Below are 19,391 nucleotides of genomic sequence, written 5' to 3'. Positions count from 1 at the left end.
CTCGATGCTCACTATAGGGATGCTCGCAAATTGCCAAAACTCCGGCTCAAGCGCGGCTAAATAGCGACCAACACTTGCTTGTCGTTGCGAACCATACTTTATATATACCAGCTCATGCCTGATGTATATAAACTGTACTCGTAGCGAAGGAAGATTTTGAGGTGAAATAATTAGCTACGCGTAAAATTATTGCTTCATTCGTATTTTATTTATGATTTAGGATTTACGATTTCGCTAGGATTACCCAGACTTACTGAAATTTATTTTCCTTGGGTTAGGTTAACTGCTGCTCAGAGTTCAGTATTCGTCAAGAGTAACACGTATGTTTGATTGGGGGGTCGCCGCAGGAGGGATCGTCCGTTCTGTTGGTCGCTTCTCGTCTCGGTTCGTGTGACCGTCTCTCCCTTATTTCGAAATCTCTTCTTAAGCGTGGATGGCGATGCCAACTTGTCTGACCTTTAGCCGCTTTCAAAGGATCGTTGCTTTATATCTTGTATCTCTAATCTCCTGTACGATATAATTCGATCGTGGGCAGCGTAGTAAAATACAATGGAATATTAAGTCTAACAACAGCGTAATTGGCAATAACAATATGTGTAATAATGTGCAATATTCAATGTGCAATCTTAAAGCTAGTAACATAATGTGCAATAGGATATAACGTAAAATCTTATATCTAGTAACATAGTGAGCAATAGTAATGGAATCTTAAAGCTAGCAAAGAATATAATGTGAAATTAAAATTAGTGGGTAAAAATGTGCAATAATAAATCTAGTATAATACAAGAGAGATTCAGAAATAGGGGTAGTTAATTGTGGCGCAGGGGGATTCTTAGTCTTATCGTATTCCTGCATTGGAAGAACCCAACGTGGAGGGTGAAAACATGCGGATATTGTACAATACCCTCTGCTTCGCTATGTTTGGATACCGACATAAAAGATGGCGCTCCCTGTAGTAAATAAAATTTTAATTATAAGCACATTTTACTTAGCCCAGCAAAGACGGGAAGACCTGCTAGTACACACATATAAGTGTATGTATTCAATTGTGCTATCGGGCCTGGCACCAGGCCATATAGCAAGAAATTGTAGGAGCAATGCAGATAGAAGCAACTGTTGCTTCAAGTGCGGTGCAGTCGGTCACAAAGCTGCCCAGTGCAGCGGGAATCCGCTGTGCTTCCGGTGCAGTAACAAAGGGCTCGCCGACACAAACCATGCTACTGGCAGTCAAAGATGCCCGCTAGAGACGGAGGACGCCAAGAGCCAGCGCAAATGAGGTTGATTCAGCTCAACTTAAACCAGAGAGCAGCTGAACTGGCAATCCTAAGCGAACCCTATAAGTTATGCAGAGGTTGCGACTGGGCGGCCAACCTGACCAAAGGGGCTGCCATCTGGCTGTGCGGATCGAAATATAGACAGTTATCGTCCATCCACTCAGATCATGGCTTCGTGCGGGCTAGAATCGGCAACTACTGGGTGTGTAGCTGCTACCTGGCCCCCAGATTGCCTCTTAGCGAATTTTCCAGAATTATGGACTGTCTAGCGATTGACGCTAGGAGCCGCAACTGCGTGGTCATTGCGGGCGACTTCAATGCTTGGTCTGTGGAGTGGGGCAGCGCCTCGACCAACGCTAGAGGCAGAGTGGTTATCCTCCATAACCACCTTGCAACGTTGGACATCGCCCTGCTAAACACGGGATCGAGAAATACGTTTAACAGAGCTGGTGTTGGTTCCGCAGTTGACCTAACGTTTGTCAGTAGCGCACTGCACCGATCCTGCACGTGGAAACTAGGACTCGACTACGCCGCCAGCGACCACGAGGCCATCTACTGCGAGATTGGAGCGGGGTCCAGCCAGCTACGCAGCAGCATTCCCCCCAACAGAATGTTCCGCAGCGAGTCGCTTAACACACAAGCCTTCGCTGGGGCCCTAGAGGATCTTTGTGCCGCAGGCTCATCCTAAACAATGGCAGAGTGTATTTCGGCCAGGGTGGAAGAAGCTTGTTTAGTGGGCATGAGTGTTCTCAAGGCATACCGGCGCCACCATGAGCCAGTTTACTGGTGGAGCGAGCAAATCGCTGAAGCTCGCAGGGCCTATCTCAGAACGAGGCGACGCTACCAGCGCTCGAGAAATACACGGAACTCCGGTGTAGCACTTCAGGAGGACTATCGATATAAAATGAGTGTCCTCAAGCGAATAATAAGATAAAGCAAGAGGCGCTGCTTCTTGGAGTTATGCGACACAGCTGAGCACGATCCATGGGGCAAAGCCTACCAGATTGTGGTTAAGCGCCTTGACCAAACAGAAACACCTAGCGTACTTCTGCATGAGCTGTTGAGTCCACCATATACGTTCAACGCGGTAACGATGGAGGAGCTGGCGGCAGCAGCCCAGAGGCTTAAGCCGGCGATAGCGCCCGGCCCGGACGCTATCCCTAACAGAGCCCTACGGCTAGCCATAGCACTCCACCCAACAGTTTTCGTGGACTTATTTAACCAATGCCTGCGAGAAGGAGTATTCCCAGCCAAATGGAAGATGCAAAGGCTCATACTTCTGCCCAAGCCGCGTAAGCCTCCTGAGGAAGCATCGTCCTATAGGCCGATCTGCCTTTTGGACTCACTGGGCAAGACACTAGAAAAATTGAAAAGCAACCGCCTGAACTTGGCACTGGAGAGAGCTGGAGGGCTATCACCTAACCAGTATGGCTTTCGGAAGGCACGATCGATCTATCCTGCACGTCCTAAGGCAGTTCTCCGTCCCACAGTACCTCCTCGCTATAGTGGAGAGCTACTTCGATGGGAGGACTCTGTCCTATGGCACCGACGAGGGAATTCGCTCTCATCACATATCCCAGGGTGTGCCCCAGGGATCCGTTCTGGGACCGCTCCTGTGGAATGTGATGTATGATGGAGTACTGCGGCTGCATCTACCAAGGGGTGTCCATATTATTGGATTCGCGGACGACGGTAGCCAAAGACCTGTGTGACGTGGAGGTGACCTGCAATGCAGCGATCGTACAAATTTCAGCCTGTATCAGCGCTGCCGGACTAGAGCTGGCGCCTCACAAAACCAAGGCTGTTCTTATCAGCAGCCGGAAGACGGTAGAAACGGCGCGCATCATACTGAATATACGTGGTCCCCAAACAAAGCCGAAGAGCACTGATAACAAAAGTAGTGAGTTCTGTGATGCTCTACGCTGCTCCAATTTGGGCCCATGCAATGGAGACGGGGTCCTACAGGAGAGGCCTCGAGGCCACCTACCGCCTGAGCGCAATCAGGGTCATCAGTGGCTTTAGAACTATTTCAGATAAAGCAGCTCTCTTGGGAGGCGCGAGAATTGCATACTGAAGCCCGCAGTTCAGTGGGAGGCACCGCAACATTAACCACGTTACGGTAGAGGGTCAGACGGCGTAGCATTGAGCGCTGGCAACGGCGCTGGGAGGAATCCAACAAAGGCCGATGGACGCACCGCTTAATACCCAATATAAGAGCGTGGATCGAGCGCAAGCACGGCGAGGTGAACTTTTACACCACCCAGCTCCTGAGCGGTCATGGCTGCTTCAGGAATTACCTGCATCGCTATGGGCATGACTTGACTTCAGAGTGCACCTGGTGCGGAAATGGAGTTGAAGAAGACGCCAACCTTGTCATATTCGAGTGCCCGAGATTTTCGAGGAACCGAAGTGAGCTGGTGATCTCACTAGGTACTCCTATCTCGACGGACAATCTGGTGAGCCTTATGCTGTCCACCAAGGATGGATGGGAGGCAAGAAATCATTTCTCTGCGGCCGTTATGGCCGAGCTTCGGAAACTGGAGAGAGCCAGAGCGGGCCTGTTAAGGATGTCTCAGCCAGTACGACGCAATGCTTAGCGGCAGTTCCGTACGGGTAGTGCTCCATCTTACATCAGTCCACATAAAGAATAAGCAAGAATAAGATTAATAAGCAAGAATAATTATTCTGCTACCTCAGCATAAGACCAACAATCAGGTCATAGTTTATGAACCAAATTGGGCTGACACCAGCATATGTAACCTCATAATATATGCTTGGGCATCATTATTGCGAAACCGCCAAAACATAGAAATAGTAAATGTAAGTAGTCATAAGCTAGTTTTAAGCATGGCTATGTAAGCCATGATTTGTAAGAATAAAATCGGTACGCAAATTATCAACGAACGGCCTGTTACTTTGGTTCAGGAACCGCTGATCTTTACCACGCTGACTACCACGTTGACTACATGCTCCCAAGGATTGCCATCCGGTATCCTTGGTCACTACAAACGTCTTGCGTCGTTTCATTCATGCGCAACTAGTACAACCGGTGTTACTAGCACCTACTGGACCACGAGGGTCCCTTGAAGCAGCAGGGCCACAAGTGCCTTTAATTAAACGGTCCTCGAGTGTCCACCCAAACATCAAGCCGGACCACTAGGATCCCGCCTTGATCAACAGAAGAACAATAAGCGTCCTCTAGCTTAATTCGTCAGGACCACAATCGTCCTGCCGATTCTCACTACCGCACGTGTGCGAATAAACAATTAGGTAGCTACATCCCGTTAGTGATTATGTGTCTGTATGCCAAGTTTCTTCATGATAGGTTAATTCTGAAGAAAGTTATAGCCATAAATAAAATCGCTGCCCATACTGTGCTTGTAGCGCTGCCGACAGCGCTGCTCACAGCTGTTGTTGTTGTTGCTGCTTGGGTTCAACTTTGTGCTGCATACGTACACGCATATAAACACGCAGAGGCACCATTCTGATGTAAATGTATGCTGTTGAAACTGTACATGAACATGTCTTTAATATAATTAAATAATTTAATTAATATACTTTCTTTTAAAACTTAAAAAAAAATTTTTTTTTCATTTTTATACCCCTGTACCCAAAGGGTGAAAGGCTATACTAATTTGTGCGCATGTATGTAACACGCAGAAGGAGGCGTGGCAGACCCCACAAAGTATATATATTATTGATCAGGGTGACAAGCCGAGTCGATGTCCGTCAATGTCCGATGTCCACGTCCGTCCCTCCGTCTGTCCGTCCGTCCGTCTGTCTGTATGAGCGCATGGATCTCAGGAAGTACAAGAGTTAGAATAACCAAACTTGGTATCGAGATTCCCCTAAGTCCTAGGCAGGTCAAGTTTATTTTTGTATCCTGATACACCCCCCCCCCCCCCCACTCCCACGCAATTCGAGTTTTTGTTTATAAATTCCGAATTTTGAAATTAGTTTTTTTAGGTACATCCAGCTAGTACTAATGTGTCCGTGTGCCAAGTTTCATCATGATAGGTCAATTCTGAAGTTATAGCCATAAATAAAATTGCTGCTCATGCGCTGCCTGCAGCTGTTGTTGTTGCTGCTTTGGTTGAACTTTGTGCTGCATACATACACGCATATAAACACTCATAGGTACGTGATGTAAATGTACGCTGTTAAAACTGAACAAAAACATGTATTCTAATTTACTTTAATTACTTAATTAATAAATTAATTTTTTTTAATAATTTAATTTTTTTAATTTTTTTTTTAATTTTACTTTTTTGTGGAGAGTATAGGCTATTTTACTGTCGGGCTTGCTCGACTGTAGCGTTCTCTCTTGTTTACTTTTTGGTGGGAGGTAAAGGGTATTTAAGAGTTGAGCTTGCTCGACTTTAGGATTCTTTTTTTGTTTGAATATGAATGTTGTGAGTGCAAAAGGCGTGTTTCTGCTATTGTAAATCGCAAGAATACATTCACAGAATAAGCTTAACACTTAATGTCTCCCAGAATACTTCAGAATACATTTGTAGCGTTGTTAGCTGACGCAACCTTTTAACACAAATGGTAAATCGCTTGTAAATATGCGATCAGCTGAGGTGCTAGAGATGTACATATCAGCGTTGGCCAGACGTCCCGATTTTTAAATGAAAATTAAATATCCCACGCGGGACAGGCTCAAAAAGCTATCAAAGTGTAGGTGAAAACCAAGATGTGGCTTAAGAGAATTAGAAATCCGATTAACTTTAAACTTGGTTTATGTATTTACTCTGAGAAAGAATACAGAATAAGCTGCGTTGTATTTTTGTAACCTTTCATTAAAGAGTAGAAGAAATAGTTATGATATATGTATGTATGTATATACAAAGTGATGGATGATAGTGAAGAGCAAAACGTAATGTACGCTAACCGTCGGAAAGACAATAGCAAAGCAGAGAGAAGCTGCAATGTGCAAAAAGGAGACAGAAAATGTTTCGCGTGTGGCAGCATGCTAAGCGCAATAGAAAATGTTTTCGCCGCGGAATGGAATAACGGCTTATGGTGCCTATACAGTGGTTTTAGTAAAATAGCAACAGTCGAAAAGACTTTGCATTTGGCGAACAACAACACAACGAGTATAAAAGGCATTGGTGAAATACGTGTAACAGCAAAGAAAGAGAAAGATAAAGAAAACATAACTCTAAAAGAGGAATTTTATGTATCCGATTTACGCAACAATTTATTGTAAGTTTCAAAAATTACAGACAAGGGCTACGAGGTGCATTTTCGTAAAAATGATGTGGTTATTATGAAAAATAGTAATGTTTGGTTTCATGCAAAAAGATATGGCAACCTGTATCGTCAAAGGAAGTAATCGTGGAAAATTCGAATCAAAATCAGAGGAATGCATACTTGTTGGCTACTACACAGAGAGTTTTACAACACAGAAGAGCTCTCAGAGAATGGCATCAGCATTAATTTATCCAACCAGCCGCAAATAAGTGAAAGCTCATCCAGCGAAGAAGATTCCGAAGAGGTGCAGCAACGACATGGTAGAGGACGACACAAGCTAGTGAGAAGTGGTCAACGTGGGAGACCTCGAAAGGTCTATCAGCCAGCAGCCGAAAAGGCTAACGACGGCAACGACGATGAGGTGCATTCTGAATCATCACAAGGAGATATGTATGTATGAAGACTGCGAAATGGCATTTGCAGCAGTGGGAGATCCATTTTCAATAGAGGAAGCGAAAAGCTTCAGCGAAGTGGAAAATTGGACCAAAGCAATCGAAGACGAGTTCATTGAACATAGAAAAGTGATTGGAAACAAAATGGTATTCCGTACTAAGGACGACGGCAGCACTACCGGTAAGAAGAAAGCGCGATTAGTCGCAAAGGGCTCTTCGCAAAAACCTGGCGAAGATTTTCATGACGTACTTACCAGTAGTGCGTTTCTCATCGATAAGAATGTTAGCAGCTTTAGCAGCAGCTTAATATGGATGTCCACCAAATGGATGTAGTAACAGCATACCTAAACGGAGAACTGGAAGAAAAGGTATGCATGGACGTACAAGAGGAATTTACCGATTTCATTGCATGAAAAAGTTAGTATCGAGGCAGCAGTAGGTGCAATAGAACCTTCATGTAATGAGAAACACATCGAAGCAGCAAAGGCATGGCGAACGTCATTGAAAGGGATGAAGAATCCTGTTTGTCTACTCGAGAAGACGTTGTATAGATTACGTCAAATTAACCGAAAAGTTACAAAAGGGTCTTGAGGCAACCAAGCAAGATCCATGCATGTTTGTGAAGCGACCGGGGAAGAAAATTCGTCTGGTCACGATTTACATACGTCGTTGATTTTTTATTGGCATTCAGACTTTCAAATCATGCAAAATGGCTACATCAAACCAAGGCATCCCTCGGAAGAACATTTGAAATGAAGGACATCGGTCCAGTTAAAACATGTCTCGGCATAGAGTTTCAACAAAACTTGGGCGAGCAACAAATCTTCATTTGTCAGGAGCAGTACATTGAAGCACTTTTGAGAAGATTTGAAATGCCAGAATGCAAACCGGCATTAACTCCACTCGAAGCGAAATGTACATCAAAACATCTTTATCAAAACATAATTGGTGCTTTAATGTTTCTTTCAGTGGCCTGATTCAGTTTAATTCATGTTACAACGGTGCACATTGGAAGACAGCGAAACGAGTACTACTGTACCTAAACGGTACAAAGCAGTACGGCCTGTTATACAAGAAGACAGGCGACGACTTATATGCCATGGTAGATGCAGACTGGGACATAAGCCGAAAGCAGCGCAAGGTGACATTGTCAAGTACAGAGGCAGCTAAGGAGGCCTTATACTTAAAAGCGCTTCTTAAAAGGATCGGCCGAAAATGTGAGCAGGTGACGCTCCTAAACGACTATCAGAGCGCACAGAAATTGGTCAGCGGGTTCGGCTTTCATAATCGCACTAAGCATATTGATGTGCGTCACCACTTCATACAGGAAAAGCATAAGAGCGGCGACATCAATGTTAAATACCTGCAGAGGGAACTGATGGCAGCAGACGTCCTAACGAAGGGTCTCAATAGCACTAAGCATCGAGAATGCATTTCATCCTTGGGCGTCACTTATATTTAATCTGCAGAACTGCTAGTTTGAAGGGGCGTGTTGAAATATGGCCATACTTGTACATGACATATTCACTTTATTATACTCACTTATGACTTTATATCTAAACATATTGGCGCGACTCCGCCAACAATATTTAATTTAAGCTTTTATACATGTGTATATGGTAATCCAATTTTCAAAGACCGATATATGTATGTGCATAATATTGCTTTTTCGTAAAATATTAATTTATTTCATGCAAATGTGGCTAACATAGTTTTTTTCTGATATGCTCTCCAAATCCCTTGCTTTTCCAACAATAAACTACATATATGCATATAACACAACGTTTTAAGATAGACTTTGTACAAAAAACTGGAAAAAAAATATTAGAGTATTTCCTAACTTTAATTTATATTTTGGTCCTGTTGTTTTTGTTTCCATCGCATTTTCACGATCGTTTCTTTTCGTGCTTTATTGAGTCAACACAAACACTCTCTTTGTTATATATTGTTGCTGCATATGGCAAGTAAAAAACATATTTCTATATTTCGAAAATCGTTGAAAGCCAATTTGTAGATATAGTTATGATGATTATGGATACCAAATTTGATCGCACAACATTTATAACACAAACTTTTCATTTAAAAAAAAAAGAAAATAAATATTAAAACCCCAAAAATTCAAGCTCCTAGACCAATTTAAAACAAGAGAGAACGCTACAGTCGAGCAAGCCCGACAGTAAAATAGCCTGTACTCTCCACAAAAAATTAAAATAAAAAAAATAAAAATAAAAAAAATTAAATTTTTAAAATACAAGATAGAACGCTACAGTCGAGCAAGCCCGATAGTAAAATAGCCTGTACTCTCCACAAAAAAGAAAAATTAAAAAAAATTAAATTATTAAAAAAAATGAATGAATTAATTGAATTAAATTAGAATACATGTTTATGTTCAGTTTTAACAGCATACATTTACATCACGTACCTATGCGTGTTTATATGCGAGTATGTATGCAGCACAAAGTTGAACCAAAGCAGCAACAACAACAACAGCTGCGGGCAGCGCTGCCGACAGAGCTGCAGGCAGCGCATGAGAAGCGATTTTACTTATGGCTATAACTTTCTTCAGAATTGACCTATCATGATGAAATTTGGCACACGGACACATTAGTACTAACTGGATGTGCCTACCAATTCATTTAAAAATTCCGAGAATTACGGAAGTTATAAGAAAAAACACGAATTGCGGGGGAGTGGGGGGTGCATCGAAAAAAAAACTCAAACTCGTACTTTCTCGGTCTTAGGAGAATATGCAAACCAAGTTTGGTTATTCTAGCTCTTATACTTTCTGAGATCCTTGCGTTCATACGGACAGACGGACAGACGGTCAGACGGTCAGACGGACAGACGGACGGACGGACAAGGCTATATCCACTCGGCTTCTCATCCTGATCAAGAATATATATACTTTGTGGGGTCTGCCACGCCTCCTTCTATCTGTTATATTTTCAGCTCCTGCAAACCTAATATATTCTTGTACATTTTATGTACAGAGAATAAAAACCGAGTGTGCAGTTATTTTTGTATTCTTTTATTGATTTTATTTTAGAAACCGATTTCGATCCGTTGAAGAATGTGAATTTGCCAAATAAACTTTGGAGCTTGTTTTCCCTCCTTTGGAGCATGAAAAATCGCTTCTTAATGCGCACCTACACTATGATAGGATCCTTGAGTCCAAATTTAAGCTTTTTAGCTTTTACCGTTTGGGCTGTGTGTTGATCACCACTCAGTCAGTCAGTCAGGATAAAGTGATTTATATATAGATGATACATATATATGCCTTTTTAACCATTTGGTACAGGGTACAACAATTTTAGCTTTATCTACCCATAACTATAAATAATTTTATTTACAAGGGAATTGGATCCAAAGGCGTTACTTCTTTAAATTATTTAGTAGCATTTGCTTTTTAAACTTTATTTTTTTGTAATTTTAGTTGTTCAACAGCGCTATGAACCAGAAGTTCAAAATCCAGGAGGATTTATTGGAAGTAACGTTTTAATCAAGTGCAACATCCCATCATTTGTAAAAGATTATGTTACGGTAACTTCATGGTTTCAAGAACCTAATTTCAATATTTTTCCATCTCTTGAAGGTGGTAAGTTTGAACGAATAAGAAAAACACCAATTATTTTACGATTAAATCTACAATCATTTCAACAGATGGAAAAAATCATATGTTGCCCTCTGGAGATCTCATAGTATACAATATAACTAGAAAAGATGCTGAAAAAAGCTACAGATGTCGGACCCACCACAAGCTAACGAAAGATTCAGTTGTAAGCATTAATGCTGGTAAAATTCAATTAACGGGTGAGTACTTGTCATTTACAATTTGTTTTCAAATTTAATATTTTTGGGAACATCGTGCATCTAAGGTGTCAGGTGTCCCGACTTTGAAATACTCTGTACATATGTGTAGAATAATTATGCGTGGCTATGTGCGTTTGTATATTTCTGTGTATGTCTGGGGGCAGTGCTTGGGCAAGATGACATATGTGGCTATAACTTCCTGCTTATACGGCCTATCATTATGAAACTTGGTAAACGTACTTATAATCACTAGCTGGAGGTATTTGCTAAGCTTGAGTTCGACATTCCAAAAATTATGGTAGTTATGGGAAATCAGTGATTGTGTGGGTGAGGGGGAAGGAGGGAATTTCCAAAAAACACATTTTCTGCGTATTCATAATGCACCTTCGTCTATTTTTGTGTCCTTAGGTCTTACATCTTCCGAGATATAGGTGATTATATGAACGAGAAATCGGGGTGCCCTTCATAGGGGAAGTGGGGGAAAATGGGCTCCGATAGTTGGTTGAAAATCTTTGTTATTCCACCGATGAACTCAAATTTGGTTATTATAAGCCAGAGAAAGAATAAAAACAGGATAGAACGCTACAGTCGAGCAAGCCCGACAGTAAAATAGCCTGTACTCTCTACAAAAAAAGAAAAATTAAATTATTAAAAACAAGTAAAAAAGCTAAAGTCGGGTGTCCCGACTTTGAAATACTCTGTACATATGTTTACAATAATTATAAAAAATATTAAAAAAATGCGTCTGTGTGAGTGTATGTATGCCTATGCGCATCTATTCGTGTCTGTGTAAGCATTTTCGCAGTCAACCAAACAGCAACATCAACAACAGCCACGGGCAGCGCTTGAGCAGCGCTGCAGCAGCAAATATATTTATGGCTATAACTTCTTGTTAAATCGGTCTATCATAGTGAAACTTGGCATACGGACACATAATAACCAACTGGGGCATTTCAATATTTAAATTTTAGTTCGAAATCCAAGAATTACGGGAGTTACGATTTGCTGGGTAGAGGGGGGAGGGAGGGGAATTCCAAAATATACATTTTCTGCGTATTCACGTAAGGCATCTGGGACTAAAATTTGGTGTTCCTAGGTCTTATAGTCTTCGAGATAGAGGCGATTATACGAATGGAAAATCATGAAAACCCCCATAGGGGGGAAGTGGGGGGGAAAATCAAAAAAATAAAACAAACTCGTATAGAATACACACATAACGCATCTTTGTGTAAAATTTGGTATCTCTATCTCTTATAGTCTCTGAGATCCAGGTGTTCATACGGACGGACAGACGGACAGACAGGGCTAGATCGACTCGTCTCGTCATGCTGATCAAGAATATATATACTTTGTGGGGTCTGCCACGCCTCCTTCTGCCTGTTACATTTTTCACTCCCGCAAACCTAATATACTTCTGTACATTTCATGTACAGAGTATAAAAATGAATGAATGAATTAATTAATTAAATTAAATAAGAATACATGTTTATGTTCAGTTTTAACAGCATACATTTACATCACGTACCTATGCGTCTTTATATGCGTGTATGTATGCAGCACAAAGTTGAACCAAAGCAGCAACAACAACAACAGCTGCGGGCAGCGCTGCCGACAGAGCTGCAGGCAGCACATAGGCATACGCTCTGAGATCCAGGAGTTCATATGGACGGACGGACAAAATGACAGACGGACGGACAGACAGACAGGACTCGATCGACTTGTCTTGTCATGCTGATCAAGAATATATATACTTTGTGGGGTCCACGCCTTCTTCTGTCTGCTACATTTTCCACCTCCTGCAAACCTTATATACTCTTGTACATTTCATGTACAGAGTATAACAAGAGAGAACGCTACAGTCGAGCAAGCCCGACAGTGTTATACCCTGTACCCAGGTAATTTTCCGTCACTGAGTTCTATGCGCCCAAAGCAGCAGCAAAAAGAGGAAGAAGAAGAGCGAACTCGTTGCTGCAGTTTGGGGGTTTTACTGGCCAGAATTTGTTTCGCTAATAACTTTTCTTAGAATTGACCGAATTATATAAAATTATAAACAACAGTAGATAAATATGTATTAATTATGTGTGCAAAGTTTGGTTCAGGTAGCATCTGAAATGTGGACGCTATTGAAATTTTGTAGCGAGGAGTGGAATTCAAAAAAATAAAATAAACTCGTCCTTTCTCGGACCTAGGAGAATCTGGATGCCAACTTTGGTTATTCTAGCTTTTATAGTTTCTAAAATCCATGCGTTCATCCAGACGGATGGACGGACAGACGGACGGACATGTCTAGATCGATTTCTCTCGTCATGCTGATTCAGAATATATATACTTTATGGGGTCGGAGATGCTTCCTTCTGCATGTTACATACTTTGCACAAACCTAATATACCCTTTTTACCCTACGGGTACAGGGTATAAAAAGAAAGGAGTGCTAAAATCGAGCGGGCTCAACTCTAGAACACCCTGTACCACAGCAAAAAAAAAAAAAAATTTAATCAAGTCGGGTTTCCCGACATTGAAATACTCTGTACATATGTGTAGAATAATCATGCGTGTATGTGTGTATTTGTGTGTGTCTGTTTATGTTACAACAACAACAGCTGCAGGCACTACTTAGTATTATGTACATATATGGCTATAACTTCCTATTAAATCGGCCTATCATGATGATGACATTTTGACTTATAATAACTAAATGGAGGTATTTGCCAAGTTTGAGTTCGAAATTCCAAGAATTACGGGAGTTACGATTTGCATGGGAGAGGGGGGGAGAGAGGGAAATTCCAAAATACACATTTTCTGCGTATTCACATAAGGCATCTGGGACTTAAATTTTGGGTCTCTAGCTAGCGGACGGACAGACGGACAGACAGACAGGGCTAGATCGACTCGCCTCGTCATGCTGATCAAGAATATATGTACTTTGTGTTACATTTTCAGCTCCCGAAAACCTAATATACAAGGTGCATTCGAAAGCAAACAGGACTTTTTGCATCTAGCGGCCCTTGGTGGCGCTATCTATATGTCGACTGGTGCGTTAGAATCTGCTATCTTTATCGATTGTCCAGTGAGAATTTCATGACATTTCATCAATTGGAAGTGAAGTTATTGCGTTTTAAGTGTCAGTATGTTTGTGTTATTGGTGCGACAATGAGCTTCGAACAAAGAGCCAACATTAAATTTGGTTTTAATATTGGTAAAACTTTTACCAAAACGTTTCAATTGATGGAACAAGTTTATGGCGATGACTGCCTATCCCGTAGCAGAGTGCACGAGTGGTTTCAACGTTTTCAAAGTGGTCGAGAGGACATAAATGACGATCAACATGTGGGCCAATCAAAATTCGTGATCACCGAAAATTCCATCGAAACTGTGCGTGAATTCAACAAAAATCAGTCGAAATCATCATTGAAATTTATGGAAATGGAATTAAACATCTCCAAAACATCGATTTATCGCATTTTGTCCGAACATTTGGGCTTACGAAAGGTGTGTGCACGGTTTGTTTCGCACAAATTGACTGACGACCAAAAATTGCTCAGAATCGATCAACGCTTGTGACCGATTATTTGACCAAAAATCATATTTTAACCATTAACCACTCGCCGTATTCACCTGATATGGCACCGTGCGACTTCTACCTTTTCGGAAAAATGCATTTGCCCATGAAAGGAAAGCGTTATGCAGACGTACATGCCATTCAAAAGGCTCGCACCGGCATACTGGCGGCCATACCGGCCAACAAGCTAAAACATTCGTTCGACATGCTTTTGGATCGTGCAAAAAGCTGTATTGAAGCAGAAGGAGACTATTTTGAATAAAATAAATTTATTTGGCAGAAAAAACCATTTGTTCTGTTTTTTTTTTTTTAAAGTCCTGTATATTTTGGTACACTCCTTGTGCTCTTGTACATTTCAGGTACAGAGTATACAAATTTAATTAATTAAATTAAATATACAGTATGTTAAGTGCGCGGAGAATTGATTGCGATTACAACTCAGTCAACTACAAAAACTCTTTTGCACCTTTAGCTAAAGCTTTTGTCTTCGGAGCTTTTATAAAAATATTAAATTCCATGTTGAGATTTTGACACATTGACTTGTGACTTGCAATGTATGCCCCTTTTGCTAAGCGTTTCGAGGTTATGTGATTTTGGACATATTTTCAAGGAATCCATTCTTATTCTTGCGTCAAGGACAAATAAAATTGCAGCTAAAGGGATATATGTTACGTGACTATGTAGGAATATTTACGGGCAAATAATGTGAAATGACGAAGCACAATGAAAAACTAATGCAGACTAAACAAGTAAAAAAGCTAAAGTTGGGTGTCCTGACTTTGAAATACTCTGTACTTATGTATAGAATAATGATAGAAAATAAAAAAATTTTGAAAATTAAAATGTGATCGATTTTACTTCTTTCGGTATTCGAACTCATGTAAAGGGTGTATAATTGCACATTTACAAAGCAATTACGTCTATGTGAGTGTACGTATGTCTATGCGCGTCTATTCGTGTCTGTGTGAGCATGTTTGCAGTCAAACAAACAGCAACATCAAAAACAGCTGCGGGCAGAGCTTGGGCAGTGTTTGCGACGCGAATGAGTATATGAAATCTCATCAACGCGGACCAAATAGGCATTCAATAAAATAGTTTTGAAACACATAATATACATAAACCTATTGTTCACAAAAGTGAACAAGCGCTCAGAAGTTAGCATAGGGAGCACAAGCAGTAGGTAGGCTAAACAACAAATCTCGGTCTAAGAATAGCCGCATGCAGCAGTGGTACAGACCAACGCATAGTAGATAACAGAAAATGCATAGGCAAATAGGACCGCGGCAGCGTTTAAGGGTGGGTGCACACTGCGTTTAAGAAAGGCTTGAAAATATACATATGGAGGGGAAATCCACTTGACACCGTTAGGATAGAATAAGACGAAAAATGTAAAATTAGAGTAAGTACAATGTTTAGAAAATAAGAAAGAGTAAAATATTGAATTATTAGTACATAAGGAAAAACCTAGTAAATAAGACAAAAATTGTATAAATACTGAAGGAATTTCAGAAATAAAATCAGAATGAAATTGGAAATTTAAGCATTGGTTTGTTTCCTTTTTTGTTTTCTCAGAGACGCTCTACACGGGATAAAGTGTAGCCTCTGATAGTGAATAGTTCCTAGCTGTATAGCAAGGAACTATTTACACCTATACACCCATATGGTTTCAGCATAGATAATATTGGCACCATAGTCTGCACGCGCACACGAATTATAGGTGCATTGACACTGGCCAGCCAACATAAGCAATACCGCACGTGTGCGAACAAACAGGCAGCAATTATATTTATGGATATAACTTCCAGTTAAATTGATCTATCGGCATACGGACACATAATCACTAACTGTATTTTTACTCGAAAAATTTTAGCTCGAAATTCCAAGAATTACGGGAGTTATGGAAGATCACTAATTGCGGTGGAAAGGAGGGTGGTGAGAAATTCCAAAATACACATTTTCTGCGTATTCACATAAGGCATCTGGGACTGAAATTTGGTGTTCCTAGGAGACTATAACTCCGAGATATAGACGATAATACGAATAGAAAATCGGGAAAACGCCCATAGGGGGGAAGTGGGGGAAAATAAAAAAAAATAATACAAACTTGCACAGTGTACATACATAAGGCATCTTTGTGCAAAATTTGGTGTCTCTAGCTCTTAGCACCTGAGATCCAGCTGTCCATACGGACAGACAGACATAAATCGACTCGTCTTGTCATGCTGGTCAAGAATATGTATACTCTGTGGGGTCTGCCACGCCTCCTTCTGCCTGTTACATTTTTCACCTCCCGCAAACCTAATATACTCTTGTAAATTTTATGTACAGAGTATAGAAACACGTCGAAAAAAGTCCCTCATGGGTAATTGAGAATGTTGGCCGCGACTGGAGGATTGACCATCACAGTAACCGGATGTCATTCCAAATGGAAGAGTTTGGATATTTATAAAGCATAAGCTTCAGCATCGTTAAATTCGACAAATTTGGTGGTCAATTCCAATCGAATATGCTGAAAATTTTGGTGGAAATCATGCTTCGCAGATAGCAAGCGATTATTGGCTCTAGATGTCACTGGTATCAATATTAATGCAATTGCGTATTGATCCTGTGCACAATTGTTAAGATGATGTGCAAAAAGTTGTTTAAAAATAAAGCATTTTCGAATTACGCGCCACACGCTCTTACTTAACATACTGTAAACTATTTAACACATGCATACACACATAAGTACTTATGTAGAATTTCAACAGCATACATTTACATCAGAATCGTGTCTATGTGTGCTTGTATGCAGTAAAGAAATAAGTAAGTCAAAGTAGCAACAACAACAACAGGCTTGCTTCCTGAAAGCGTTGTATGGTCCTTAATAAGGCAGAAGGGGTGGATTACTGTTTCCTAATCTTCTTCGTGTCTACAACTTCTCAAGAATTTGTTATGCTGAAGTCCTAGTCTAGCGGCACGAGTGCCAACCAGTCAGTGCCCCGTGATAGCTCTGATTACAACTGATTATTGGATTCTGCTCATTTTCCAGAGTTCTAAGGTTCATTTCTTGTTACAGTGATCCGGGAGCCTGAAGGCATTTTGGCTGCCGAGTTCTTCGCAGAAGACAACCCCGCCTACGCGGTTGTCCAGCTTAGAACCGTCTGTATATATATATATTTTTTTTTAGTTTTCATGGCCTGGAGGGCCGGAATACCATTCATCCCTGGAGGGAATGATCATGTGAAGGGGAGTATGGAGGTACTCCTTTGGGGTACAAGGCGTACTAAGGGGATTATGTTATTTCCTCCCAGGATTTTGGCGTGACCAACACATTCCTGTGACCATTTTCACAGAATCGCATCGCGTCGCTGGGAGTGGTGTAAAGTGCACCCGAGATTGTTAGTTCAGCCTGCCGTTGAACAATGCCGTTGCCGTATAATAATAAAATCCCTTAAGATAGACAAAACAGTGGAACAAACGGTTCACGCTATAAATATTAATTTAAATCTTTACGTTAAACTAAAAAATGAAGCAACACTTAAGTTGTACATATTGTTGGTTGTTGTTGATACAGGTGCAGACGTTTCTTTAATAAAGGAAAATACAGACACGTTTAATAACGTCGATTATAAAAATATTACTCAATTGTCCGGTATAGGTGAGGGAACAACCAATTCCAAAAGATCGGCAATGATAGAATTTCTATCAACATGCTATGCCATCCCTCATTTCCCACCACAGCTTAAATATGCTCTTACCGAGCTATGCACTACATATATTGACGTATTCGGAATAGAAACCGAATCAATATCAACCAATAATTTCTATAAACAAAAGATAAGAATGAAACGTCTTTCATGAACCAGTCTATTTTAAGAACTATAGAATTCCACATAGCCAAAAGGAGGGGTAGAAAATCAAGTCGAAAAACTGGAAAAAGCCAAAATAGTGGAACCGTCAGTCTCAAAATACAATAGTCCACTATTGATAGTTCCAAAGAAATCATTGCCGGGTTCGGATAGTAAAAAATGGCTATTGGTGGTCGACTACCGCCAGATTAATAAAAACAAGTAAAAAAGCTGAAGTCGGGTGTCCCGACTTTGAAATCCTCTGTACATATGTTTACAATAATTATAGAAAATAAAAAAATTAAGAAAATAAAAAAAATTAAGAAAATAAAAAAAAATTCAATGATCGACTTTACCTTTCTCGGTATTCGAACTCACGTAAAGGGTGTATAATTGCACATTTACATAGCAATTGCGTCTGTGTGAGTGTATGTTTGCCTATGCGCATCTATTCGTGTCTGTGTAAACATATGTGCAGTCAAATAAAGCACCAGCATCAACAACAGCCGCGGGCAGCGCTTGAGCAGCAAATATATTTATGGCTAATGAAACTTGGCATACGGACACATAATTACTAACTGGGGGTATTTGCAAAATTTTAGTTCGAAATTCCAAGTGGGGGGAAATCAAAAAAATAAAACAATTTCGTATAGAATACACACATAAGGCATCTTTGTGCAAAATTTGGTGTCTCTATCTCTTATAGTCTCTGAGATCCAGGTGTTCATACGGACGGACAGATGGACAGACAGGCAGACAGGGCTAGATCGACTCGTCTTGTCACGCTGATCAAGAATATATATACTTTGTGGGGTCTGCCACGCCTCCTTCTGCCTGTTACGTTTTTCAGCTCCCGCAAACCTAATATACTTCTGTACATTTCATGTACAGAATATAAAAATCTTGTCCAATAAATTTCCATTACCCAGAATTGATGATATTCTCGATCAATTGGGTAGCGCTAAGTACTTCTCCTGTTTGGATCTGATGTCAGGATTTCATCAGATAGAGGGATCCAGAAACATAACGTCTTTTTCTACGAGCAATGGCTCCTATCGCTTCACGCGATTACCATATTGTTTAAAAATAGCACCAATTCAATTTCAAAGAATGATGACAATCGCATTTTCGGGTATAGAACCCTCTCAGGCATTCCTGTATATGGATGACCTGATTGTCATCGGGTGCTCAGAAAAACATATGATTAAGAATCTTATAAGCGTTTTTGATTTGTGTAGATAACACAACCTTAAATTACACCCAAAAAAGT

The 19,391-nt window shown here is 40.7% G+C and overlaps 1 protein-coding gene across 1 annotated transcript in view; it reads left to right on the top strand.

Moving 5' to 3' along the window:
* LOC115630731 (Down syndrome cell adhesion molecule-like protein Dscam2) overlaps positions 1-19,391 on the top strand; it is a 307,894-nt gene that overhangs the window by 82,480 nt on the left and 206,023 nt on the right. The window contains exons 5-6 of the mRNA XM_030527385.1: positions 10,356-10,517; positions 10,583-10,732. Coding sequence (XP_030383245.1) covers positions 10,356-10,517; positions 10,583-10,732 — 312 coding nt within the window. The remainder of the gene's footprint in view (positions 1-10,355; positions 10,518-10,582; positions 10,733-19,391) is intronic.

The sequence above is a fragment of the Scaptodrosophila lebanonensis genome, unplaced genomic scaffold, assembly GCF_003285725.1.
Source record: "Scaptodrosophila lebanonensis strain 11010-0011.00,11010-0021.00 unplaced genomic scaffold, SlebRS2 tig00001410-arrow-pilon, whole genome shotgun sequence".
NCBI lineage: Eukaryota > Metazoa > Arthropoda > Insecta > Diptera > Drosophilidae > Scaptodrosophila > Scaptodrosophila lebanonensis.
This window is presented reverse-complemented; position numbering and strand designations above follow the sequence as displayed.